General features: G+C 37.5%; 1 protein-coding gene across 1 annotated transcript in view; it reads left to right on the top strand.

Annotated features, from left to right (window-relative positions):
• The window catches only part of SEC63 (SEC63 homolog, protein translocation regulator), a 177,182-nt gene that overhangs the window by 125,793 nt on the left and 25,119 nt on the right, over positions 1 to 26,270 (top strand). The window contains exons 3-9 of the mRNA XM_061366768.1: positions 9,979 to 10,078; positions 10,951 to 11,065; positions 14,187 to 14,299; positions 16,754 to 16,815; positions 20,505 to 20,563; positions 21,177 to 21,227; positions 23,764 to 23,872. Coding sequence (XP_061222752.1) covers positions 9,979 to 10,078; positions 10,951 to 11,065; positions 14,187 to 14,299; positions 16,754 to 16,815; positions 20,505 to 20,563; positions 21,177 to 21,227; positions 23,764 to 23,872 — 609 coding nt within the window. The remainder of the gene's footprint in view (positions 1 to 9,978; positions 10,079 to 10,950; positions 11,066 to 14,186; positions 14,300 to 16,753; positions 16,816 to 20,504; positions 20,564 to 21,176; positions 21,228 to 23,763; positions 23,873 to 26,270) is intronic.

The raw sequence follows: 26,270 nt of genomic DNA, 5'->3' as shown, positions 1-26,270 counted from the left end.
ACCAGGTTTTAAGTGTACAATTGAGAAGACTGAAGAGGTGTTTTCATATTTTCACTGTATTTCCCTTGTACAGAAAATTGCATGCAAGCATTCTAGTATTCTAAATATAAGTATCTGCTGAAGGTAATGCATTTTTTGGATTCAAAAGGTGCATTTATGTTGGTTGGCTGATTAAACCATTTGAAACTAAGACAGCTGCTAGAATTGTGACTTCTACAAAGGCTTACCAAGAAAGTTTCAAATATGTCTATTTATTTATTTAGAAACAAAAGAGTTGATATACTGGGTCAGGTCAGATATTGTCTTTATGTGATATTACAAAATTGTCTGCTATAAGGAGCAAAGAACTAGACAAGCATAAATGGTGCTTCATTTGCATTGGAAACCTTCCCCGTTTCCAGAGGTTTTCAGTTCACTGACTGTCTTAGCATGGCATCTATACCGTCCTGTGGCCAGGAGTTTACCAGCTTTGCTGCCTAGACTGCAAATAATCATTTTTGGTTTGCATCTGCTTCTGATTTGATTTGACAACCTTTATTTGCTCTACTGGAGGAGGCAATAAACATTCAATCCTATCTGTCACACAAGTTTTTTTACGGCCTTCTGTTACCTCTTCTTGCACTTTTCTCTCTCCTGGATGAAAGATTTGTAGCTTGTATTTTGGGCATAAATCTTCTCGTACATTCTGTGGTCCTTGTTCACCTTAATTGCTTGTTTTCTAGTTGCCTCTCTTTGAGAGGTGGGGACTAGGACTTTGCATCATACTCAGGGTTGTACATACCTCCAGCTAACATATTTCACAGGAATGCTCTAACCATCTGCTTTGCTTTTTATAACTAATAAGCATTCAGCTAAGGTTTTTATAAAGCAGTTTCTCACAGCACCCAAGATTGCATTCCTGAGAGGTGATGGTCAGCACCAGACTCATCCTTATATACATAAAATTAAGATAGTCCCCATTACTCTTTACATTTTCATACCCTGAATTCCATGTGCCATTCTGTAGACCACTTGCTTAATCTTTACAGTTTTTCAGAATACTCTTGCCCTTGTTACCCAGAAGAAGTGAATATTACGCGGAAGCTTTATTTTACAGCTTACCCCCTTACCAAAGTTACTAATTAGTGAAATGTGAGTATCATAGTTCCAACGTAGATTCCTGCAGAACTCCTGGTGATTTCCTTCTGCAGTGAAAATTGGCCATTCACTCTCTCTTCTAGTCTCATATTTATTTTTGCAACAGTTAGATTATTGTCCTGAAAGACTTTTAAGAGGAACTTTTAAAAAGACATTTGGAAACCATATACTGAGCACCTCCTCCTATTTGCTTCCTGTAAAGGACTTCTCCTTTACAAAAGCCCCACTGATAAATGGATACATGGTACTTATCCGGGTGCCCACTAATTCTGTTCTTTATTATAGGTTTTTCAAGGTTTGCATCAGAACAATGTTGAATACAGGCATTTTTAGTGACTTGTGGTATCCGAAGTGACTTTTGTCTGCATTTGATGGATTGAATGTGTTCTGGTATCCTCACCACACCAAATAGATAAAATAAAGCTACTGACTAAGGATGTATTAAGTCTTGGAGCCCAGCATTGTTGATTTAATCTAAAATTGCTAATCTTGACTCATATGGCTGTCATTGCTTATTAAAATGCCCAGTTTTCTGATTCCTCTCAGATTCCATTAAAGTTCTGCTGATGTACCTGTAGGTCCAGCCCTAGTATAGATTTGATAATTTAGATGGTGTAACTTAAAAGAAATACGCTGGTGGTTTTGTCATATAAATGAGACTGTATACTAATAGGAAGGAGAAGGCTTGGAAATGCTTGATTAGGAGTAACGTGTTGTGGACCTGTGCCCTGAGACCAGTGAGGCTGATTGTAAACAGAAAATCCAAGTAAGTAAACCTGAAAAGAAGTTAACTTTCAAGATGCTGAATCATCTTACGTTACTGTTTCTTAAAGTTGTTGGTAACAAATACTGTCTGTTGGTCAGCAAATACATGTGGAACTGTGTGTGAATAGGTTGCTTTTTGTCCTTTTTACACTTGATCTACTTGCTGCAAAACATGCTCTAGGAATGAAGAGGTCTTGCTGTCTTTCACAGGATTTCCTGTGATTTATGAACTGCTTGGAGTTTTAATAGTTAATAAGATATTACTCAAAATAGGCGATTTTTTTTATTTATGAATACTTACTAGAAAGAAAAATATCTCTTTGTAAACAGGATCAGAGTATTCAGCTTTAACCATTATAGTGAGAGGCAAACTTAGATATGACCTCTTTATAGATGAAATTGGGGGAATGAAGACAATTCTTACAGTAAATAACAGACAATTAAATTGGAAAGCATCTATTCAGATCATGTAAGTCTTCACTTACATGGTCAGTTCAAACTTCTGAAACATGCTTTCCAGTTTAAATACTAGTGTTAAATACTAGTGGTCATTTGAAAGCTCTTGGATTTCAGTAACTGCGTTTTAGACTTTAAAATCAATTTAATTTGCTTTATGCCTCATAATTTGGGGGTTTACACTAGAAGTCAATCCTATTATAATAAGGTTTGAAATTATTTTATACTTCAGAGAAGCTGCTGACTTTGAATCCTGCTTCTTAGTTGCTGGGGAAGATGGGTTACTGCTTTAAAATGTCATGAGAAGTGTTTGTCAGTGGCTTCTTTTGAAAGTAAGAGGGTTTTTCCTAATCTAATACATTTTAAATTATTCCCAAATACCATACTATATCCATGTAGAGTCTATTTTACAGTAATTATCAACGATGTCGTCAATAAAGTGAAAATGGCCTAATAAGGCCATAATAAGGCAGTAGGTTAGCATTTTCCTACTTCTGTTCATGACCTGTTATTCTAGGAATGGTTCTGTGATTAAAAGAAGAATTTGATCAGAGAGCCCCAGTTCAAGACATCAGTAAATAAATTGTCCGTACCATTGTTTAATTTCTGTGATTGCTGAAGTAGGAAAAGATCTCAAGACTTCAGCTTTTGCATAAATAGGTGTATACATTTTGTGTATGTATACATATACACAGCTGTTGAAAGGAAACGGGAACCTATTTAGTGCACAGTTTAGAGGATTTAAACTGTAGAGTGCTGAATAAAACCCAGTAAAATCAGAAACTCTCAAAGAGCAGTGTTGCAGTGAGCCTGTTACCCTCAGTTTTAACAGGGTAGGTTTAATACTTAGAGCTGCAGTACCCTTGAGTCATAATGTTTACTCACGATTTGCATGCTGTGTTACTTGCATCTCTTAATGCATTCCACAAGTACAAGTTTCCAGGACAGGGAGAGAGGATGACACGCTGCAAGTTAGTTTTGTGAAAGATTTGTGTTCAGAGTGATCTTGGTGTTTCCTGGGCTGCAGAACTGCAGCCTGTGTTCCTTGCTGAAAGAAGTCCTTTTCTTTTCAAACCAAGAAGCATTCTCCTTTGGGGGAATTGTCCACATCTGATGGACAGAATGTTTCAAATGCACCTTATGTTTCCAGTCCACTGGAGCCGTATTTTAGACTTGCTGCCTTTGCTTTTCTTAGTAGCCTGAAGGTGGAAAGGATACACGAGGCTAGGCTGCACTTTTCTACTGTTTGAGGTAGAGTGATGGAAAACTGGTGCCTTCCATTTATTCTGGATTTTTTTTATTATTCATTTATTTTTTGTTTGCCCTAATCATTGACTGTACGATCCCTAATATTCTATATGTTTTAGAAACAAGAACTGATTGTAAGACAGGTAGTGTTACTTTGTGGTATTTTTTCCTAAATCTGACCTGTTTGTTGTAGCTGAAACAAGATTCTGGTGATTACAACTTTTCTATATAATTCCAGGTGTACCTTTTTTCCATTCCCTTTCTTCCAGAGTTGCCCATCTCCAGCAAATGTGTAATCTTGTATTTTAACTCACAAGGATGTAAAAAAAACAAACAAAAAAAACCCGAGAAAGATTCTCCCTTAAGTTTTCTTTTGGAGCACTTGTTGGAGCCTCTAGAACCCGAAACAAATTGTTAGGCCTAGATTGAGATCATTTGCCAAGCATTTCTAAGGATAAGAATCCTTCTGTTTCTTCAGAAACAAATATATAAGATTTCCCAAGCACTTCGGGTAGTAGGACAGTGAAGACCACTTCTCCTTCACCGTCAGGAAGGAGTATGGCGGAAGTAATTTCTGAAGTTATGGCTGGTGAGGCTACCTTACATGGCTTACTAAAAATGAAATAAACCTCATTTGGTGCTGTTACATTTGTTTGTGTTATGGCGTTCGCCCCAAAATGATTTGTGTCCCAGATTTGTCTTCTGATGACACAGCATAAGCCAGCTGTCTGGTGCCATTGTCATTGCTCACAGAAGTGGTCCATTCTTTTTGTGGTATTGTATTTAACGTGTTTTGTGAAGTCATGCCAGCATGTGTGTCACAGATTCTTCTGCTAACAGAAGTGCTTGTGTTCCTGAGCTTCTTGCCACTGTCTATCCTTTGTGTTCCTCATGTGCTGGTTGAAGTTTGTCTGCTGAAATACAGCAAAACACTACTGAGTTGCTGCATTTTGTAAAGGGCTTGGTTTCTGAAGACAGTATTTGTATGAGAAGCCAAAGACTTCTTATGATGGGCAGGCAGGGGGGAAAGGCAGTGTGTCTGCCAGTAAGTAAGGTATGGGTGAACATCCAAACTAAAGTCAGACATGGTTGAGTTGCAGGACACAGGTTTTATGTAGTCTATGGAAATGGCCAGTCTAACCTGTCATCAGCTTCCTTCTGTTTGTCCTGTGTTCCTCACCTGTCATGTGACAGGTGAATGAATGTTGAGACAAATGAGAAAATTTTTTTCCCCTGTTAGTGAGATCAAGCACTAGAACAGATTTCTTGAAGAGACTCTGTTGTCTCTGCCCTTGAAGGTGTTTGAAGACCTGCAGGCAGAGCTCTGAGTGGCCTGCTTTGTTGACCCTCCTCTGAGCAGCAAGGTTGGATTAAATGATCTCCAGAGGTCTCTTCCACTCTCAAATGTTCAGCTGTTCTGTGATACCCAAGAACCCAGAAAAAGAAGACACCTCTGGCTTATTCATTGTAGAACTGCTCTCTCTGAAGAACTGGATATTGAGGAGGGGTATGTAAGCTCTAGCAAAGAGGAGTCAGTTGCTGACTTAACCATTCTCTACTGACACCTTTCTTCCAGAAAGTTGCTTTAGTCACTAAATAGAGGGGAAAAAAAAAAAAAATCAAAAATTGTCTTCCTCCCTACCCCCCTTTTATAATAATCGCTCTGAGTTTGCCATCCAGGTGTTGCATACCTCTTTGGATTCAACATGAAGTTGACCGTATCTCAAACATACAGGTCAGTGATCTGTATTCATTCTCTAGCTAAGCTATGTAGCCAAACAGACAGCTACCTTTAAGGAAGCAGAAGTCTAAAATACCTGTTAATTACTTTATTTTCATCCAGAAGTGGTAAGCAGATTAGTATAAAGATTAACTTTTTCAGCATCTAGTTATTAATAGCTTAGCTGTGTTAGGCTACCAATATAGTTTTCATTTGTTTAAAAGCTTTAAACAGTGTTGCATTAAAATATCTACCAGTATCACTGAAGGACCTGACTAGCGCTTTCTGAATGACTGAAAGAGATGGCACTCTGGTTTTCTTTTGTGCCAGTAATTGTTTTCTTTCTTGAGAACTTGAAGTGTGCATTAAGATGTAGTTTTGACTGGATATTCACATACATTTGTTAAGGTAGTATGATAGGGCACTTGTGAGAACCCTCTGAAAGTAAGAGAGCTGTATTGATGAAAAACTACTTGTGAACATCTGGAACAATCTTGAGGGAAATGAAGGTAACATGGGATGCTTCTCCATATTATTTAGAGAAATGAACTAGCAGTCTACAACCTCATCTGAGAGGGATGTTTTAACAGTACTTTGATGCATGGATTATTGTTGGTGAGATGGATTCAAAACCCACAGTGCATTACGCCTTTGCTTTTCAAGGCTGTTTAATACCTATTTTTAAAACTGTAGGGGAAGATTCACTACTATTAAGGGTTTTACCCATGAAATGAGAAGTAATTTTGACTAGAGGAAATGCATCACCCCTAGCTTTGAATCCCTGTAATCTCATATCAAAGGATGGTTTCTGAAGTGCTCTAATGTTGTAAGCTGTGATCAGGAGTGAGGAGAAGCAGGGAACTCTTACCTGCTTTTCAGAGACTGAACCTCTTTCCCTGACAGAGGAAGGATTCCAGAGCTAAAATTCAAAGAATGTTCTATTCTTATTTCGATGCAAAGCTTTACCCTGAGCAACATGTAATGTATTTGTTCCTCTGTGCTTGGGGTATGCAGGATATTGCAGGGACAGTGTGCCAGTTCAGGGGCATGGCATATCCATTTGTGTGAAAGGAAACTCCTTTGGAGAGGAGGGCAAATTAAAAAAGGACCCGATTTATCCACAGCTTGCTCATTAGGAATACATTGCTGCTTTTGTTAAGCACAGTAATTATCTGGTATTCTGGCTCTTGCTAGCTTTTTTTTTTCTTCCTGCAACCAACTTCTTCCTAAAGAGATCAGTATTTTTTTGATGCAATCACATACATTGTCTGTAAATAAACAGAAAGCCTGTTTTTCCTGGATACAGCAAGAATATAGCTTTCTTATTCAGGGTGATGTTTTGCCAATGGCTTTCTGCCTGAGATGGGAGAGACGTCTGTACTCCTCCTTCGTTCTCCTGAGTAGCTGCCTTGTTTTTGAATTCCACAAGTTCATATGTGTTAATGATATGTGACAAAGGAAGTGTCTCAGGATAGCACCAAATAATTTGAATAGTGTGGACTTTAGCCTTTTGGGAAGGATTTGATTCTCTTTTATGATCCAGACAGGTAACTATAAACATTCATTCATCCTTTTAGTGCCCTCTTTCCTTTTGGGGTTGTTAATCAAATGAGACAATTGCCACCCCAAGATTGTAAAGAAATTAATGATGGGCTTTTGTTTTGATGTGCTTTAATCAACTGTAATTAGATTTGATCCAGAGTTGTTTAGATGCATGTGTGAAGAATATGGCTGCTTAGCATCATGTCTTATTTCTGTATTTTTTAATGAGGTTCCCCTGTGCAGCATAGCTGTTACAGGACATCATTGCAAGGGACTCTAGCTGACTTAGGTGCGTGCTGTTTGCCTATCCAGAGGGCTTAGTTTTCACTCTCACCACTTGCCTCATTTATATGTATATTTTATTTTCTTTTTTCCTCCTTGGTGCTGTTGTCACACTGGTCACAAAATGTGACTCCTGAAGCTGTTACAGGAAGGCTGTTCCAAAACATCAGTTCTCTGGTTATTATAAGCCACCTTTAGTGGCCAGTTTTTATTTGACTTTATGCCAACTCTTTAGTTTACTTTGCACAACTATTTTTCTTTTCTCTACTCTGCCTTCCCCTAGGGGCCTTTTGGAAGCTTTTTGGCTTGGTAAGGTAAAGAGTGTTGGCTGTTCTTGCAGGGAGGAAGCAGAAAAGGGAAAAGAGAGGGTCATCTGGTACTTGTGGGGCTGAACAGTAGGCAGGTTTGAGAAGCGGGGCATTTTGTCAGAGGGTGACACACTTTTAAAGACAAGGCACAGCAGCTTGTTAAAAAACGTTCTAGCAGAAACGATAAAAGGAGTCATACCCTGTTATACTTAGTTTCATAAGATTAAGTAAACAACATTCTCTTAGTCACCTTCTGTTTCTCCAAGAGCACTGTGTTAATGATTTCCACATTACTTTTAGGTATTTCTGCAGGCAGCATAGTCAGTTAAGGCTGGTACCAAACAGTACTGCCCCTTGGTTGTGCTGGACAAGCAGAAATGTCTGTGGGCTGTGATATGGATTGAATCATATAGGTGATCTGGGTCAGTGTGGTTGAACCTGGCTTCATCTTGCTTCAGCACCACACAACTGAATTTATTGACAGTATTTGAAATGAGCAATTTATGGTTAACATAATCATGTTTGACAGGCTAAGAAAGTTGGGGCTGTTCAGCCTGGAGAGAAGGCTATGTGGAGACCTCATAGCATCCCTCCAGTATCTGAAGGGGGCCTACAAAGGCGCCGGAGAGGTACTTTTCATCAGGGGCTTCAGCGATAGGACAAGGGGTAATGGGTTTAAACTTAAACAAGGGAGGTTTAGGTTAGATACAAGGAAAAAATTCTTTACTGAGAATGATGAGGCACTGGAACAGGTTGCCAAAGGAAGCTGTGGCTGCCCCATCCCTGGCAGTGTTCAAGGGCAGGCTCAATGGGGCTTGAGGTATCTCTGGGGGGCAATGAGGTCAATGTGGTCTAGTGTGAGGTATCTCTGTCCATGATGGGGGCTTGGAACTAGATGATCTTAAGGTCCCTTCCAAACCAAATAATTTTATGGTTGTACATGTGTCCTTTATGAGGCTTGTGATGCCTGGTTTATTCAAGTGTCATTGGTGCCATTTAGGTAAAATTATCATGCTATGGCTCATAGCTGTCTAGTGATCACTTACCCCCCCCTCCCCCCCCGAATATTTTCTTCCCTATTTCTGTAGCAGGGCTTTTTAGTCTTCATAATTTAATCATCTCTCTAGTCTTTAATGACATCAACTTTTTTTACTTTTTCCTGAAATGCCAGCTTGGTGTCCTCCCAGTATCTTCAGAATAACTAAACCAAGGTTGTCACGGTCTCCTACAATCACCTTTGAGGAATTTGTAAAATAGAAATGCTTCTGTATATCATAACTGCTATTTTAGTTGAGGGCATCACCTTGTTAAAAGTACAAAGTGATGTGATTAACATGTGCTTTGGATCAAAGTTGTTAATATAATTCCTGCCTTTTAGGTAATTCAAACTTCTTTTAAATTGACAAATTTAGTCACTTTATTTACCAGCAATATCTAAATGTATTGAGTCAGGATGACTTTTTTTTTTTCCTTTAATTCTTTCACCTTCAGCCTGAAAAGGGCCAAGTGGTCTCATTCCTTTGCATGTAAGGTAATTACAGTGACCTCACTTCAGAAGTGTTGCAAGTTAGACTGCAGAGTCTGTGGACAGACAATTTACTTAAGTGACTTCAATGCTATTTATCTTTTGTAACATATAATTTCACTGCTTACAGAAATTATCTACAAGCCATTTGCTTAGCATCGTACCTTTTTTAGCACAAAGGACTTGTTTGACCAAGACTAAGCTGGTCTTGATTAACTCTGAAATAAGACTGAAACTCTCTTAACAGAGAGAGCTTCCATGGCTTATATTTATACTGTCAGCATCACCATGACAATTTCCTTCCAGCTCCATCCTGTCCAGAAGGGGCATAGGAAGCAATATTGTTGGCTAGTTTGTCATTAATGTGTATACTCTCTTGTTAAGGGCCTGTATTACTGAGCTATATTGCTTACAAGTAACTATTACCTTACTTTTGCTTCCTTTTCCCCTTCAACAGGAAGAACCTAAACAAAGGCAACTTATAAAAGCAGGTGTTGCAAACAGGAGGAAAATGGATCACGTTTTGAATTGAGGAAAAAGCTGTTGCTCTAACTGGACTCCAGTTGTATACAAACACTGTTTTTTATGTGGATTAGATTTTTTTGGGGTTGTTTTTCCTGCGCACAGGAACTGACATATGGACATGGAAGACTTGTTGGGAGTCTTCCATTGAATATAAAATGGCAGAAGTAAAATTTACAGGTGCACATTAGCTGGGCAAAGGCTGGGCTCGTAAGTGATGGTTGCTGTGTGGCGTGTGGAAAATAGAATAGATTAGTTTCAGGCAGTGGAGAATAACCTGACCAACTTTTAATGTTTATGGATGTGCAGTGTCACTTAAGTGGATAAAAAGCATTCTCTCCTCCAGTATTGCTGGGTCCTTTGTTAGCCCTCCAACTGACCTTGTGCTGCCTACTCCAGGATGAAGTGAGCGTGTCTGTACTTTTGCTTTTTCTCACATTGGTTAATCATAATCTTTCTCTTTATTTTCATAGAGCAAATTCGATTAAAGAATATAAGAAATGTATATGGAAGGTGCTTGTGGTATCGTTTGCGATTGTTAAAACCACAACAAAACATAATTCCTACAGTAAAGTAAGTACATTTCATTTACATGACTTCCCATTAAAGCAATTCCTACATTTTTATTTTTATAAAAATACTTTTTTTTTTCCCCTGTCAAAGCTGCTGGAATTATTTATATAATAATGGCTTTTGTGTCACAGAAGAGACATTTGCAGTCTGTTCTATTATAGTAATTAATAGTCCATCATTATTATCTAGTAGGGCTTGAAATCAAGATGGATGCTGTTTGTCCTTTATAAAGTATCTGCTTAATGAAACCAGTGAACCTCAGCCCTAATAAATAAGAAAAAGTATTTCTTCATTTCTTTGTTCCAAAACCAATCCTACTTCACTGAAGTTAGTGATGCTAGTGTTGTCTTTTGATCTAAATATTTAACATGCAAACATGTATATTCAAATATACAGGAGTAATAATTTGTGTGTTTGAAGTTGCTGATTTTATATCCTTCAGTTCCTTTGTTTATTGCTTCCACCATCAAAATATTTTGCTGTCTGTTATGCATCTATTTCAGCCTTTTTTTTTTTTTTAATCGACTTTGTCTAGGATCAGGTTGAAGTCATCCTTTAAGAACAGGAAATACTATTGTACACCTGCTGGGGACAGTTAAAGAATGGAAAGAGTCTTTGTTGATAGTGGCTTGCCTTTGTTAGAGAAAAAAAGGGAGAACAGAATTAGTCAGAGCAGCTGCCTTACCTGTGTCAAATGTGGTGTTATAACTGGAATACTCATACATGCGTTAATGTTTCTTGCTATTTCAATACTCTTCTTGAAAACTGATATCAAATGGCTTCTTTTGTTGTTTGTAGAATTATACTAGTCCTAGAGGACTTGTGCATGTAAAAAAAATTAATTTTTTTTGTTTTCTTCCCCTCACAAACAGGAAAATAGTCCTCCTTGCTGGCTGGGCATTATTTTTGTTTCTTGCATACAAAGTTTCCAAAACAGATCGAGAGTATCAAGAATACAACCCTTACGAGGTTTTACATTTGGATCCTGTAAGTAACAGCATCCTTCACCAGTCTGTACTACTGTAATGGTATGTTCTATGTCTAGATGTCAAATTTAAGGCTTGTGTTTTCTTGTAAATGAAGTAAGTTAACTTTAGCGAATGTATGTCTTGGTTTTGTTCTATATTGGCCTCTGAAAGTTGCTACTCCATATTGTAAAGTCAGTCATTAGATATTCTTTGCCTATATCTCTACTAATTTATAACTTTTTTGTATTGAACCCCTTAAAAAACCTAACAACTTTCTTAATATAGTGAGGTGGGGGTTTTGCATCATTTTGAATCTTTACTCTGATGCTGTGGTACAGGAAAGCAAAAAAGACATTCTGCTTTGTATACCCTGTGAAAACTGTCTCAAAAAACATTTCTGGAGATGTTGCTGAATAAACTTTATAAACAAGAATGTGGATTCATTTGATTTACAGCTGTACAGCAGTATTTCTCTTGTAAGTGAAAGGTTTCACTAAGGGGCATTGATGATGCTTATTTTGATGTAGTAAAGGTTACCTTGCATCTCGGTTGTACGCAAACAACAAATTCTACATAGTAACACCAGCGATTTGGTTTATTAAACTGGGGGGGAGGAAGAATAGTATTTATCTAGAAAACAGATGCAGTGCTTTATTTATATTGAAGGTCTGATTCAAAATGGGTGTAAAAAGTTATCTCAATGAGAGAAGTAGACCCTCTGGACATCTTTCATACTCTTATTTAATCTTGTTGAACTCTTCATCTTAACCATAATACCTTGAGCAAATTTTTTGTTTATGTTAATTATTTCTTGACATAAAGCCCCTCTTTTGAATAACAGTAATCTTTTCAGCTCTAAAGTCTGAGGTATGTTTTACTCATCAGACTAAGGAAGTACACTGTGGAGACTGCTCAGCACAATAATATGGAAGAACTTTGAATGTACCTGTTTTGATTAAATCATGTTATATTGTTAGTGTGGGAGAATTTAATATGTATATGAATATTAACGAATACATGTCTTGCCATTAGTAATGGGACTTGTCACCATAAGCATAGTATCACTGGTACTGCTTATCTGTGGTAAGAAAGCCATTACAGCTAGACTCTAGCCTCTTTCTAGCTGGACAAGTAGAACAAGATCTGCCTGTCATGTACAGAGCAAGTTATTTAAACTCAGCCTCTGCCTAGTTCCTCTGTGAATGACTGACTGCTGACTTGGGTTCTCTCACTGATGAAGAGGAACAGGATACATTTTTACTATTGAATGGTGTCTGTTGGAACTGTGCAGTTTGAGCAGTCGTGTATCTCGGTTCACTTTGGCTAAACAAGTCAGGCTAGGGATTATGTCATCAGAGGATTTTCTTTTGTCATCTTTGGCAAATTTCTACAAGTAACAACCCTGAGGGGAAAAAAGCATTTAAGTTAATTTTTATTAATGTAAAACCTGTACACACGCTCTAGACACACGCAACTTACCCAGGTAAAGAAACCAGTACTGGAATGCTCCAGTAACTGATGGAGGGATCGAACATACTGTCGTAAGGACAAGCCGAATTAAAGCCAGAGATGTTATATGAGGGATGAAGAGGTGGGTGTGAAGATAGATCAGTTGAAGTCAAGCTCAAAATAGTCCAGAATTCCAGAGCATGTTTATTTTATGTATTTCTGTGGTATCAAGACAATGTCTGTTAAATCCCCTTGAAAAACTTGTAGCTCGGACTACATGGAAAGTGAGCATTTTTCTTCTGTTATCACTCAAGTGAAACCTTTAGAGTCAAAGTCCGGATTAACGTAGGTGCATCTTATTTTATGTATAATATCAGCACCTTGTTTTGAACACAGAGTAGCCCTCTTGAGCACACCACTTAAATTCACTAATACCCAAGGCACTGAGATACTGTTACTGATTTACTGAATAAGTATCCTTACTGCTATTTCACAGGTGGCATCCAAGGCATAAAGATGAAGCTCAAAAATGATTATAATATTGGATTCTTTAAGTAAGACAATCAGGGTCTTAATTATTTTTTTCCCCCCTGTAAGTAGTTAATATAGGGAAGCTCCGTGTTGCAAGCAGAGTGCTGATTGATGCTAAGTGTCCTGGGCTACTAAGCATTTCTGTAAGTCAGGCCTAACCACTGTATCCTAGCTTTTGAGAAGGAGGAGTAAGCAATTAAGATAGGAAGTTTGTCATCAGCTTATCAGGGATCACATGCATCCTCTGTTGCAGAGAGAGAAAAAAAAGAAGGAAAAGTAACAGCAAATGAAGCCTCAGGGTAGTTAAATTTCTAGTTTAAATTTATTGAGACCGTACTGTCGTCTTTAATTATGCAGTTAGAGGTCAGCACACTAGGCCTCTACCACAAAATGGTAAAAATCCTATAATAATGGTTCTGTGAAGCAGGTAGCTTAGTAGAAAAAGTTTGTCTGCACTTACTAAAAAGTTTTGTGGGTTTTCTTGAGTAGTGGTTTCCCAGACCAACCTGAAAGTTAATGCACGGGGGTTGTGTTTGTGGGGTTTAAGTATACTGTAGTAGAGTGAAAATCCATCTCTTTCTCAGGTATAGGTAATGTATTCCCTTTGCTCAAGAAGCTTGAAACAATTTATGGATAGGATGCTTCTAGTCAAAGGCATTCTTAAGCAGAAAGACAGTCTGCTGTTCCTGACTGACAGATTTATTTCTGCCTGCAAGCTGCAAGTGAACCATCATACTTGATCTATGAACTCTTGTTTAAGTGGAAGAATATTGCAAGTGAGAATATTGTATTCATGAATATGTTTAGGAAAAGATCTGTCAGACAGATAAGAAGGCCTTACTTTTTTTTTCTTTTTTTTCTCCCTATGGACCAATGAACAAAGTAATCCAGAAAAAAAACAATACCCCATCATCTGAATGTCTTTTTGTTAGACTGTAACTTTGATTTTAAAATACAATGGTTATTAAAATGTTATTAGAAAAGTAGTATAATTATGTTTCCATGAAACATGTATGGAGATTCGTGATCATATACTAGAACCTAATTCTTTAGTTGAGTGGATGGTTCAGAGAAATGTTAATGATGTGCTTTACAGATACAGAGCAATAGATTTTATTTAAGATATTTATTAATAGATAACTCAAAACTTTCCTTTTAAGGGAGCAAGTATATCAGAAATTAAGAAACAGTACCGTGCACTATCGCTAAAATACCATCCAGATAAAGGAGGAGATGAAGTCATGTTCATGAGGATTGCTAAGGCCTATGCAGCGTAAGTTTCTTTTTTGTCCATTAAAAAAAAAAAAAGGAACTTGATGTTATGAGTGGGGAAACCTTTAAGGTAATAGCAAGAATGGCCTAAGCAGCCAGGAAAAATGTGTTTGGATATGTGATGAAAATCAAAACACGCCTTGGTTCAGTGCATGTTTGCTCTGTACAAGTTAGGAAGGATAATTGTTTAGCAGCTGTCACAGTGCTGTAAGGTGTAATGTCTTTGTATTAAATTTTGATGTCAACTAGGAGAAATGTTTCCTGTATGATACATATTAAGCCTTAAAGATGACAAGGAACAATATGGGTTGCAGAAATTCTGAAGCACTGCTTAGAAAGTAGATAGTGTTCATTTCTCCTGGTGATAAAGTCAAAGAGTGAGGAAGAGTATTTTAAATTTGTTCTCATCTAACAACAAAGATTTTTCATTCTGGTTCTCACTCAGTTTTCCCTCAGCTCCTCTGTGTTCCTTCTCATTTGCACTTGCCTTCCAGTCCTGATTATTCACTCAGTGTTTCATATTACCTGTGTATATCTTAAAAGCTGTATCCTTGAATCCTCTTTTCCTCCAGAGTGTTTTTTGGCTTTATCTCTGCTTATAGCTTACTTTTTGGTTTATCTGAGAGATGATATCAAATATTAGAACTTGGTATAAAGGAGATCCCCCCCTTTTTTTTTTTTTTTAAGTTTTGCATAATCAAGATGTGGGTTTGGTATTTATAATGCTGTTCATACATGGAGTGATAATACAGCATTGTATTATTTCCCATTCTAAATGGTCATCTGTCAGAATCTAGTAGTATCTGAACAGGGCAGTTGATGTTACACACAATTTCTGATTTAGCAGAATGGTACATTTATGTTGTGTTTTTGGTATATTTTGTATGTTAGACTTAGTAAAATAGAGGAATTTCAATACACAGTTCAATCACACTGTCAATGTGATTCCCATTACCTGTCTCTCTAAGACACTCACTGTCACAGTGCTGGTGTCCCCAGGTGCTGGGAAGGCACTTAAGGGTTGAAGCCAGCGTGAGCATGTTGGGCTGAGTCAGGTATGCACTCCCCCATGCTGGTCTCACAAACTTGAGGAGACATTCATACTTTTTAAATTGACTTGAATATTTATACTACCAGTTGACCTGTAGGTGTATACCTCAAACAAAGGCCACCCACCAGTCCCTGTTGTGTTGAGACAGTTGGCTTCTTTGCAGCAGCTGTGGTGAGTCAGTGTGGTCAGCCTGAGATTCATGGCATGTTGCCCTTGCCCATGCGCTGTGAGCCTTCTTTCACTGTAGGGGTTTATTAGGATAGTCGTGTCATCGGAGAACCTAGCAAGCTGGTGGTTTCTGCTTTTAAGTCAGTTGTCTATGTGTTTGACCTTAGGGACTGCTTGACAGTCCTGTTTGGGGTGAGGTGAGGAGAACACCATGCTCACTTTAGCAGTTTTGAAATCATACCTTCCACTTAAGCACATCTGCATCACTACTAAAGTCTCTTCAATATGATATTGGAGTATTGCTTTCTGAACTCCTGACACATCTCTGTTCTTTGTTTTGCACGTTAACACTCAAATGCTTAGTGATACAGTATGATACTTCAAATGCTACTGCAAGGGCTCTGGCAGGTGTCTATTTTGAATGATGTGAAGTTCCTTAGCCATGCTGTCTTAAAAGAAAATAAAACCTATCCATTGAATGAGCCTGCTCATTAACAAATGTGAGACTTAAAAATGCTCAGGAGATGTCTGAATCATTCACTGGATTTCTTCTGTGAAACCACATTTTCCATATAGGGATTGCCTGGTTTTCTGTTTCCTTCTGTCTTCCAGTAACAGGATTCTGTTTGAAGTAGTATATTATTGCAAAGAAACTATCATTAGAGAACACGCATAGAAACTAAGATTTAGGAGGTAGTACCTTAACTTGGTTTTTTTCTTCTTAAATATGAAACTAGGGAAAAACAAACAAACAGAAAGCCATCAAAGACTGAAAGTCTAGAAAAAGAGAATTAAAAGCCCATATGGACAACTGCTCTATCAACTCATCTTGCATATTCACCTCATTTCCAAAAATGCTAATGTTTTCAACCTTTGTTGTCTTTAAAAATTTGCTGTACTGTAATCTGGCACTGGTAAGTGCTCTTTGCTGATAGATACACAATCCCTCTCATGAATGGCAGACATGATCATTCCAATCCCCTGTACGAGGGTGCACCTTCTGTGTCGCATTTCTTTTGTTGTCAGAGTCCTTAAAAGAGTTTGCCTGCATATCATGAGGGAATGCAGCAGTATTATTTCATATTGATTTTCATAGAAACAGTAGGAGAAGCTGTTTAGCTTGCCAAACAGTCTCTAAGGGATAGTGTAAATGGCACATTTTAAAGTTTCTGTATGTTAATGATTTAGAGAAATGTCTTTACTTCTGCATTAACGTGTATCTTTTCTTGAAACTAGTTTAACTGATGAAGAATCGCGAAAAAATTGGGAAGAATTTGGTAATCCAGACGGACCGCAAGGTAACAATTAGGAATGATAGAAGTCTTGGGATTTCTGTGCATTGAGCTGTGTAATATCTGATAATTTGAGAAGCACTCAGATCTTATTCTATACAGAATAACTTTTTGCTATGATTGAAGCAATGCATTGCATCAATTCTTTGCTTCTGAAAGTGGCTCTGGGGTGATGGTGGGATGGAGAATTAGGGAAGAGTTTGTTTTCACGTTTCTCAAACTTACCAGGGGAAAAGAGAAGGGTATTTTTCAGTTAGTCTTAATAAGTGTTTAGAGAAGCATGCCAATGTTAAAAGGAGGTATTAGTATTTATGATCAGATAGTATAAATGTATACTGAAAAATTAACAAACACTTCAAAAGGATGTATGTGAGGATATGTATGTATTTAAATAAATACTATATACACATCTGCCTTCTGTTTGCTGGAAGCAGTAATGTTTGAGAGTAGCTCTATGCCACCTTCATCAGGAGGAGTCTTAGTAATTATCCTTATGCTGATAGATTGTTCCTGGGCAGGTAGCTACATGAAAATAATCCTGATGATGGTGTATTAAAGTTTTACAGTAGATGATCCAAACTAAAATAATTTAATACAGAAAGCTAATAGCTCACTCCCCCACACCCCAATCTCCTATTTGCAGTTGTGTGAGTCACTTATAAAACATCTTTGTGACCGTTGTTTAAGTGGACTGGTTATGAGAAAGAAAATTGTGTATTTCTAGCTGCTTCTGATACTCATTACAAGCAAAAATAAACCTGCCACCTGTTAGGACAGGCCTCTGTAGATCTCTGCTTGATGCTCTGCAGTTTGCAGGACTAAGTTATAGTACGTGTCTACATGGAATGAGTTAAGGCCAGCTTGGAAATAATAAATAGAATTTGCAACTTAGTTGCAAAGTTACAGGATGACGTGCGAGAGCTCTGTGCTGGAAATTTATTCTTCTGAATTATAGCCATCCAAAAGGGGAAATGAATTTTTAACAGGGACCCCTCTCCCACTCCCTGAGTCAGTGTTCCAGAGAAACAATCTTCTCTCTCCTTCAAAAAACCAACTGTGCCAACTAAGTCGTAGTCTGACGAAGGCATTTTTGATGGACTAAGGTGGTGGCTCAGTTTGTTTAACCAGTGTGATTTATAGCATAGCAGATTTTTCATCTCTTAGCTTCTCTTGGTTTCCTAGCCAGGCAAGTAGGAGGACTCTGTTCCTCTTGCTGCAAAATACAAATAAGATCTTGCTTCAGAAATGCTGTCACAAAATCAGCAAAATGGTACTGTAAATTTTAGTCTGGTATATGCACAAATAGCTTTACTGGGACCTTTTCTGATGCTAAACTGGCTTTTTGCATCCACAAGTTAGTAAATTAGTGTTGCCGAGGCATAGGAATTCAAGTTAGGCAGCATGTCAGTGTCCTTGAATGGACCTGAAGCTGTGACTTCAAAAGAAAACTCAGCCAAACTCTGAGCATTTAAAGGCATAAAGATTTTTTTGGTGTGATTCGTTCAGAGGTCGCTTTCACAAACTGAAGGGACCAAAAGGTGAAATGAAATGATTCTTTGGCAGGGCAGCAGTTCATACTGTGAGTGTAGAGCTGCCTGCTCTTCTGAAAACCAGACTACAGTGGAATTGGAATTCTATACTTTGCTTCTGGGTCTCTCGTCATCGCTTCATCTGAAGGGTGAGAAGAAGACTGAAATTCTCTCACGTCTTCTGTTCTGTAACCTTGCTCCACATTGAAGTGTGAGGAGCTTTCTAATTCAGTGAAATTCATCTTCTCTTCACTTATACACCTATAGTGTAAAAATCCAAGCTACGTACTTTAGTTTTTTAGTTCCCATAGTCAAAAAACGGAGACAGTCCCTTATAAAGGTATATTCTGGGGTGAGATTAAGCACATGTGGTGTTAGCCATGTCTAACCAAGTTAGTTGAGGTTCATCCCACCCTGTATGCCCAGCAAAAAGGACCAGCAAGCAGTATTTCTGTCTATTCAACTGGAGCAGCATGGAGGTTGGAGACAGGAAAACAAAATTTTCTTGTCTTTGGCATGACTTGCCTCTTTACTAAAAGTAAAATACTGAATGTCTAAAATCATTTGAAGAGTGTTTCAAAGCATGGGGTGGACCTGGAGAGTAAAAAGATATGCTTTTAATAACTGAGGGCAGTTTTAGTACACTGTTTTTCCCCTTGGTATTTGCTAGTGCTTCAGCTCAGCAAGCATGGATGGGGGCAAGGAGTCTATCAGACCAGAAGAGAGTGCTTTCTACGGAACTACTTCTGTTCCTGCAGCAGTTTGAAGCTACAGTGCTAAAGGTCAAAAATACTGTGGGAAACTGTAATTAATACCACCAGTAAAAGATACATTACATTTTTAGTAGATTCTTCTAAAAATCCATAACCATTAACAGACAGGGAAGTCTCTCCAGACTTCTCTCCAGAGCAGAGTATTATCTATAACTTAATGTAGTAAATTCACTGGCTGTTATTCCGTTGAATTCCAAAGCTTGAGGTGTGGTCAAGTTGATCAGATGTTTGAGTGTCAACAAATAATAGTTTCCAGCTTAATTACATGAAAGTCACATTAGGCTTGTGGGGAACAACTGAATTGTCTGAATTGATGGCTGTCACAATCTGTTGGAGACTGTATCAGGATAGCATCCGAGTACACAGGGAATCCTACTCTGTCCTTATTTAAGGCAGTACTCCTCATTGACACCTGGTACTGAAGAAAGCATGATTTTGGGTTTGTTTTGGTGGTTTGTTTTGTGGGGTTGTGTTTTTTTCTTTTTTGTTGCTTTTTGTTTTTCCTTCTTTTCTTGTTTTCCTAGAACTTTTAGTTTTGGTATAGATAGTGTTTGCAAAGATCAAAGTATTACCACTAAGGTGTCTGAACACAAACTATTTTATGCTATTTAGTGTTCAGATCTGTGTGCTATAGATGTTACTGTTAAAGAATCATGTTTTCTGGTTTTTGCAGCCTGACTCCTTTTGAATTGAGAAGTATTCCTTTCTTGCCAGTCACACAGAAATTTGAACTGGCAGAAGGTTTTGTTTTTGCAATTGACATCTTAGAACACTTTCCTAAACTTACAGACAAATAAAACTTTGCCCATAGAATTCAGTTGGGTCAAACAGTTTTCTTGAATTTAATGTATTTACTGAACTGTATGTACTTAAACTACAGAAAACTATGCAAGGCAAAACTCATAAATCTTTCCATCTGGGATTTTCCTTTCTTTTCCTTTCTTTTCCTTTCTTTTCCTTTCTTTTCCTTTCTTTTCCTTTCTTTTCCTTTCTTTTCCTTTCTTTTCCTTTCTTTTCCTTTCTTTTCCTTTCTTTTCCTTTCTTTTCTTTTCCTTTCTTTTCCTTTCTTTTCCTTTCTTTTCCTTTCTTTTCCTTTCTTTTCCTTTCTTTTTTTTTTTAATATATTGATCTTGCATATCTCTCACTTCAATATGTTAAGTTCAAATCTCTGGTATTTCAGATGTTGCACTTAAGTCTTGGATTTTTTTTTATTGTGTACTTGAGTGTATTTATTTTGTTAAATTCATTAAATTTTGCTCATTGAAGTGGTAAATATGAGGATTATTTTTATAGACTGGTGGTTTTGGTGGGTATTTTTGTTTGTTAGACTTAATGTGACTTTAAAACAATTCCTTGATATTGTATAGTGAATTTATTTTCTTTAATCCTACAGCTACAAGCTTTGGTATAGCTTTGCCAGCTTGGATTGTGGATCAGAAAAATTCCATTTTGGTAAGTCAGTTTACTTATCTCAGGATTTTAAGGTGAACTTGCAGCTGTTTGCCTTAAAATGTTTGTGCTGAATACTGTGTATCTTAGCCAAAATACGTTGTTAATAATACTTTGGTCCAAATGCATATCTTTGAAGCAAATTTCAAGGGTCAGAAGGGTTAGAGTAGCTCGAAACAGAACTGTTGGATTTCTGTAGTTCCATTTGGTTTGCTAGTGATGCTGTAATCATAGTGTCTAAATATCCTTCTCCTTGCATTTGTTGCTGCAATGTATTTGGTTTACCCGCTTGATTTCTTTTAATGCGGTAATCATCTTTCCACTGTGTCACATTTTAGCTGCCAACTCTTTAATTACTAAAGAAACCACCTGAGACAATGCATGGATGATTTATAAGATTACTTATACTACACTGACACTCCTTATTTAAACTCTACCCAACTGATTATGTTACTCATAAGTTGTCCTTCAGAAGTAACGATAGGTGTTATGCAATAAGCTTACGTTAATTTGTAGTAGGTTTGTGGTAATACTACTTGACTGTACTTTAGCATAAAAGTTAAACAAGAGTGGTATTAAGTAACTGAAGTATCTATGTTTCATAATTCTTTTATAGGTTTTGCTTGTATATGGATTAGCATTTATGGTTATTCTTCCAGTTGTTGTGGTAAGTATTATCTAGTTAGTATTCTACTCTCTGTAACCAAGCTGTAAACAGAGCTGAGTTGCTCGGTCTTGCCTTCCATGGAGAGGGCAAGTGAGTGAGGTTTTTTTTCTTTTTAATGTGGGTGTTTTCTTGTGGAAAAAGTGTAGTTACTGTAGAGTTAAAAAAAAAAAATAAAAAATCTGCCATGATAGACAGCCATAAGGGAAAATATTAGATATAGCAAGTGTTAGACTGAGTTATGTAATTTGTCTTGTACCTTCTGTCATTCATCACATGAAAATTAATGTGATGTGGTGAACTTGCATGTATCCAGTGATGTTACTGTACAGCCAAGACTGAGATGTCTGTAGCTGGTGCTACTTGAATAAGTATTGCATGTGGAAGAGGTTGTTGATGTGGTTTCTCCCAGCTGCCTTTGTTTTCATAACTTCAATTTTTATTGATCCTCTGTACATCATGAGATGTCTGCTCTTGAGATTTCTTTGTGTGAGGTGAGTGGTATTTCAGGACTCAGGTTTGCCCTACATTATTGCTTTTGAACAATGTCCCTTATCCACTGTTGTGCATTTGGGGGTATGGCATGAAGAAAGACTCAGAAAATTGACACCTAGAAACCTTCTTGCTCTTGGGGAAATGATTTTAATTTGAAAAAGTTTCCTGAGGTCTTGGCAACTGCTTGCATCTCTGTGCAGAGGCTCAGCCAGGCATTATACCTTCTCTTTGAGAGTCTTTCTGCATAGTTGAAGATTTAGGGTAGAAAATTAAATGTGGCTATTCAACAAGTTGTTGAATAAGTAGTCTAAAATCCAGGGTACAATGTCGCGTTTTTTCTGCCTTTCCTTTTAGGTTTAAGTTGGTGTTTCTTGATGCTTTTTTTTGGATATGTGTACTTTTAGTGATTTATACCAGGTTTATTGTAGCGCAAGCGAATGTAAATATTCTTTCTGTTGTTAGGAAGAAATGTCCTGAGCAGAAAAAAAATAAAACCTGCTGCCTCTTGCCCTTCTACGAGATGTAGACTCCTGCATTCACAGTTGTCACTGTAAATTTCTTTTATAGTCACTGAAGAGGAATAGTAATTTTTATGGAGCAAGTTATTTTATCATTTCATTCTAAAGTAGACATTCAAGATGATTCATGCTTTTAATGGGCCTGTTTCTCTTTTATGAATCAATGAAGAAGTCAAAGTTAACTACAGGGTAGTCATGCTATATCTTAGATAAGAATCTAAAAGTAAGGTTAGTTCTGCCCTTTGAATGCAGATTAACAAAAAAGGAAAATACTGATAGATAATTCTTTATAGACCTCCACTGACCTAAATAATGCTCTGTACATAAGGCGAGAGAGATGAGCTCTGTCTGCAAAAGCAGTTGGGGCAGCCTCTTTCATGTAGATTGGACTGGCTATAGTTACTTTTTTTTTTCCTAGTATCTGTACTTAGAAAAAAAAAATTGATAGGTATGGGATTATAATCTAAATTTTTCTGCAAAAACCTAAAAAAAGTTGTGTACTGTTTTGTGTCAGGATTCAGCTATTCTTGGAAGAATCAAACCTAGTTTTATTAAAAAAGTTTGGGGGGGTCCAGTACTAGAGCACTTTTCAAATAATTAAGTTGCTGTACAAATGCATCAACAATTTACACTATTGCCTATTAAATTAATAATAGTAAGCATTGCTTACTGCTTTACTGATTGTTACTTTTTGCTTGTGGTAAACTTTACAGTAGGTTGAGATGTATCTTGGATTTTTTTCCTCATGTTAGTGGGCTTTGCTTACAAGTAGTAGTTTAATGAACACACTGCAGTTTATAACCCAGTACACCATTTTCCTTAGTATTCATTATAGAGTACAGTCACTGTACACTGAGTTCCATAGTTTGAAGCTACCGATGTAATGCTAATGATGGAATTATTGGAGTGTTTCTGAAGGTTTGGAAAATTCCATTAGCCTGAAGGCGTATGGCTTAATTCTGAAAACTTGCAGCAAGGGCAGTGGGCCACCTCCACATTCCCCTTCTGAAAAGCATTTTCTGATTAGATGATGTTTTTTGGTTTTTTTTTTTTTTTTTCCAAATTTTCTTAAAGATATTCTTACTCTGTTCTTGATTTGGCCTTGGCCTGCCTTACCTGAATTTGATTTGAATACTGTGGTGCACAATAAGGAGTTACCAGGTATATAGAAAGTGGAAAATCTGGTGGATTTACTGTTTAGTGGATTCACTAAAACAACACAAAAAATAAAGCAGTGCGTATGTGTGCATGTGTCTGCATCTGCTGGGGGGAATTCTCTGGGCTAGAGATCATCTAAAAGGTTTGAGAGTCAGATCCTGTCAGGTGAATGTATTGGTGTGCTTTTTAGAATTTGTATTGGCAAGTATTTTTTTGCTTCTCTTTCCTGAAATTCAGTTGATCTTAACATAGGTGTAAAATCAGTTGGGCTGAGTTACCTGATTGTGAACAGACAAGAGGTGATGCAGCATAGCTGTTTCAGTGCTTCATCATAGCTGACGTCAGTTTGTTCTTGTTAAATATTTCAGGGCTCCTGGTGGTACCGATCAATACGATATAGTGGAGACCAAATTCTCATTCGGACAACTCAGATATATACGTATTTTGTCTATAAAACACGGAACATGGACATGAAACGTAAGTAACAGGCATAGAATCATAGAATAGTTAGGGTTGGGAAGCACCTTAAGATCATCAAGTTCCAACCCCCCTGCCATGGGCAGGGACACCTCACACTAAACCATGTCACTCAAGGCTTTGTCCAGCCTGGCCTTGAACACTGCCAGGGATGGAGCATTTTGAAATGTTGGCATGTTCATCTGGAAATGTCAATCTTCTCAGGTTAAAATGTCTGTTTTATAAGCCTTTGTTAGGTTAAAATAATGTTTCTGGTTCTTTTTAGAGTGTTTTTTAAAGCTTCATTTTGTTTTGGATAAAGACCACTCTGTAAGAAGCCCTACGTATTTGGAAGAGGGACTTACATAGATGTGTATTTATGCCTGTCTGTGTACATGCAAAAAAATAAAACAAAACACAGTATTGTATGCTGACCTGCCTGTAGTCCTGAGCTACTATGTGGCCACTAGGAGCACAGCCTATATATGTATTTTCTGCTGTTAGTCTAATGAAATTGGCTTTGTGAATCTTCTAGGGGCTGTCATAAACTTTTTGTTTCAGCTAAGAATGAAATAGTATTTCTGCTTCTCTATTCTTCTTATGTTATAGGTAAATTTCTATTTAAAAAAATTTCTCCCTGTCAGTTTCACGTTACTTTGTTACTCATTTATGGGTTTTGATAAACTTTTCTTCTGTGCTCACTTTTAAAGGGATAAAGACCTCTTTTTCTGGGGAAATCTGTAGATGCATTATGTTGTGCAGAATTGGATCTTTCCGTTTGGAGGCTGTCATGAGCCTGATTAATTACCATGGTATTAGTTAGTTTTAGATTGGATTTTGCTAGATTGCATGCTCAGAGCAATTAAAAAGCAGAATGAAAAGGCCCCCAAACCCTCTAAAAAGGGTTCCTAAATATATTGTTTTACTCCTCTAAATTGCACTGTTGAGGTTCAGATTTGCTGGAATATTGCAAGGACTGTTGATACATACTTTCCCTATTGAACAGAAATGCTTTGCAGATAGTTCAACAAGTCTAGGAGATAAGAGCACATAAATATGCCAGCTTTCTAGGCACAACACAAGTGAATTTGTGTGTAGGATGAATTCAGACCCTTGTAATATTTTTATGCTTTTTTTACATCTCCAAACAGCTAGATGAGAAAGGAGGAGTGGGAGTGTAGGTGAGACAACTTTAGAAGTTTAGGGAGACGTGGCAAACCTGGTCTCTTCTTTCTCCAAACTTCTCAACACTAGATTATTTTGTGTTGAACCTTGCTCAGAACTATAGGTTTGAGGCTCACCTGGTCTCTTCTACAGATTGGTTAAAAAAATTAACCCTAAGTTTGAGTGGCCTTATTTAAGGACTTTACACTTTCAGGGAGTCCTGAGGTCAGAGGCAGGTCAGTTGTTTTCTGCTGAGGTCTGTTGTGCAATCTGAATGAGAAATGAGGCACAGCTGAGGTGGCTTACACAAACCACAGAGTGATCACGTAGGGCTTTTGCTTGGCTGTGAATTCCACAGTGGTGAGGTACCAGTGCCAAAACTCAAGGCTTTAAGCCCAGGCAATTGTAGTCGAACCGGTTCAGGGAAATCAATCTGGATGACTTGTTTTACATATTGTTTTAGGCTTTGGGACAAATGAGTTCCTCAAACTTCCTTTCCTGAAGATCCACAGTTTTTTATCTTAAATAATAGGAAAGTATTTATAGTTGTCTGTAACTCTTCCATATGCTCTGCTCAGGAAGTAAATAGATAATTGAGAATGGCAATGAAATTGATACTTGGGGAACTTGACTAGTTGTTAGTAGTTGGAATTCAGTGAGCATTGCAAGTTGGCAAAAATAACTTTGACTTGCTCAGAAGAGAACTTGCTCAAAGTTTAAGAAGCAAGCCCAAGTAACTATTGCAGAAAAGGTTATTTTTAACTGAAGAAAATGGTGGTGTGAACTTCCTCTTACAGCATATGGATGAAGGATCTGATATGTTCATGAGCAGAAAGCTAATAATGAGGCTAAAGCATCCCATTGTCTAGGTCTTTCATCTTAATTACACAACAGAATGCTTTAAGGTAGTATGGATTTTCCTAATAAAATCAGGAAAAGAGCAGTTTATCATCTTCCTGTGTTTTGTTTTTAGGGGTATGTATCGAACTGCTTTTCTAACAATTAAAAATTTTGGTGAATTCTTAATGCTGACTGAACAGAAAATTGAATTGAAATTTCACCCTTCCTGCCTCCCTCTCCAGTACGTGCACTGTGGTGCCACCTCAGGCACATGAATTGCTGAGAGGAATGGTTCTGTGTGCATGCAGTAGTCAAACTGCTGTGTGCCAGTCCTAAAGAAGCCTATGGTTTTGTGAAGACATTTTGAGTCAAATGCTCGACCCTGATGCCATGTAAAATGGAACCTTGAGTGATC

This window comes from Neopsephotus bourkii, unplaced genomic scaffold, assembly GCF_033783945.1.
Source record: "Neopsephotus bourkii isolate Nb327-2 ecotype Australia unplaced genomic scaffold, CSIRO-AGI_Nbou_v1 NB_1358, whole genome shotgun sequence".
In the NCBI taxonomy this organism is placed as follows: Eukaryota; Metazoa; Chordata; class Aves; order Psittaciformes; family Psittacidae; genus Neopsephotus; species Neopsephotus bourkii.
This window is presented reverse-complemented; position numbering and strand designations above follow the sequence as displayed.